General features: G+C 68.4%; 1 protein-coding gene across 1 annotated transcript in view; it reads right to left on the reverse strand.

The window, feature by feature from the left end:
• SLC8B1 (solute carrier family 8 (sodium/lithium/calcium exchanger), member B1) overlaps window positions 1-983 on the reverse strand; it is a 6279-nt gene that overhangs the window by 3395 nt on the left and 1901 nt on the right. The window contains 4 exon segments of the mRNA XM_009330883.1: window positions 5-159; window positions 400-457; window positions 561-613; window positions 708-860. Of these exon segments, the coding sequence (XP_009329158.1) occupies window positions 5-159; window positions 400-457; window positions 561-613; window positions 708-860 (419 nt within the window).

The following is a 983-nucleotide window of genomic DNA, read 5'->3' on the forward strand; positions in this document are numbered from 1 at the left end:
GCGCCCCCAGTGGGGGCTCCCCTTCCCAAAGATGGCCCCGAGGGCCAGCCCTGCCGTCCGCGGGTCGGAGAAGGCCACCACGGCGCTGAAGACATCCGGCGCCCCGTTGCCAAAGGCCAGGAAGGTGACACCATGGAGAGGGAACATCAAGGAAAAGCCCTGGTGGCCTCCTCCCCGCAGGGACACAGGGTACCTGCCCGCTCCAGCCACCGCAGGACTCTCTCCCGGTGCCAGCACACCACCGCTCACCCCATCACCACCTCCAGCTCACGCTCCAAATCGGTTTCCCCTGGCACGGTGCCGAGGGTTTGCAGAAGTGCCCCCATCATGCCACCTCCCCCTGTCCCGTCCCTGCATCCCCCCTCCCCGGCCAAGGTCCCCCGCCGCCCACAAGGATACTGCCACGTTGTGAGACAGCTTCAGGTTGGTGGAGATGGCCGATAAGTTGGGGCAGAAGCTGGAAGGGCAGAGAAGGCGGAGAGGGGTGACAGGGCTGCTCCAGGACCACGGGGCTCCCCCCTCACCCCGGGGACCGTCCCCTCCTCTGCGGGGCTACTCACAACTTCTCCGCCGTCACGCCCAGGATGATGAACAGGTACAGGAGCCAGAGAGCCTGCAGGGTCAGGGATGGCAGAGAGTGGGGTCCCCACCCCGTGCCCCAAAAGCCAAGCGTCCCCCAGCAGCATCATCCCCGCTCCTGTCCTTACGTAGAGGGTGACGGCCAGGGGGAGCAGCCGGGGGGGGAAGACGCAGAAGACCCCCTCGATGTAGTCGAGGAAGCCGCCGTCCAGCCGGCAGTCGGGGTTGCTCCGGACGAAGCGGCACCACTCGGAGCTGTTGCGTTTCCGCACCTCCCGGCACTGCGGGGCAGAGCGTGGGGTGCTTGGCCGGGCACCCCAAGTCCCATCCCCCCCAAGCGCCCACCGCCCTCCAGCGAGGGCTGCCATCGGGCACCCTGCGGGCGATGCTGCCCCTCTGGCGGG

Source organism: Pygoscelis adeliae, unplaced genomic scaffold (genome assembly GCF_000699105.1).
Source record: "Pygoscelis adeliae isolate BGI_AS28 unplaced genomic scaffold, ASM69910v1 Scaffold358, whole genome shotgun sequence".
NCBI classification, from domain to species: Eukaryota; Metazoa; Chordata; class Aves; order Sphenisciformes; family Spheniscidae; genus Pygoscelis; species Pygoscelis adeliae.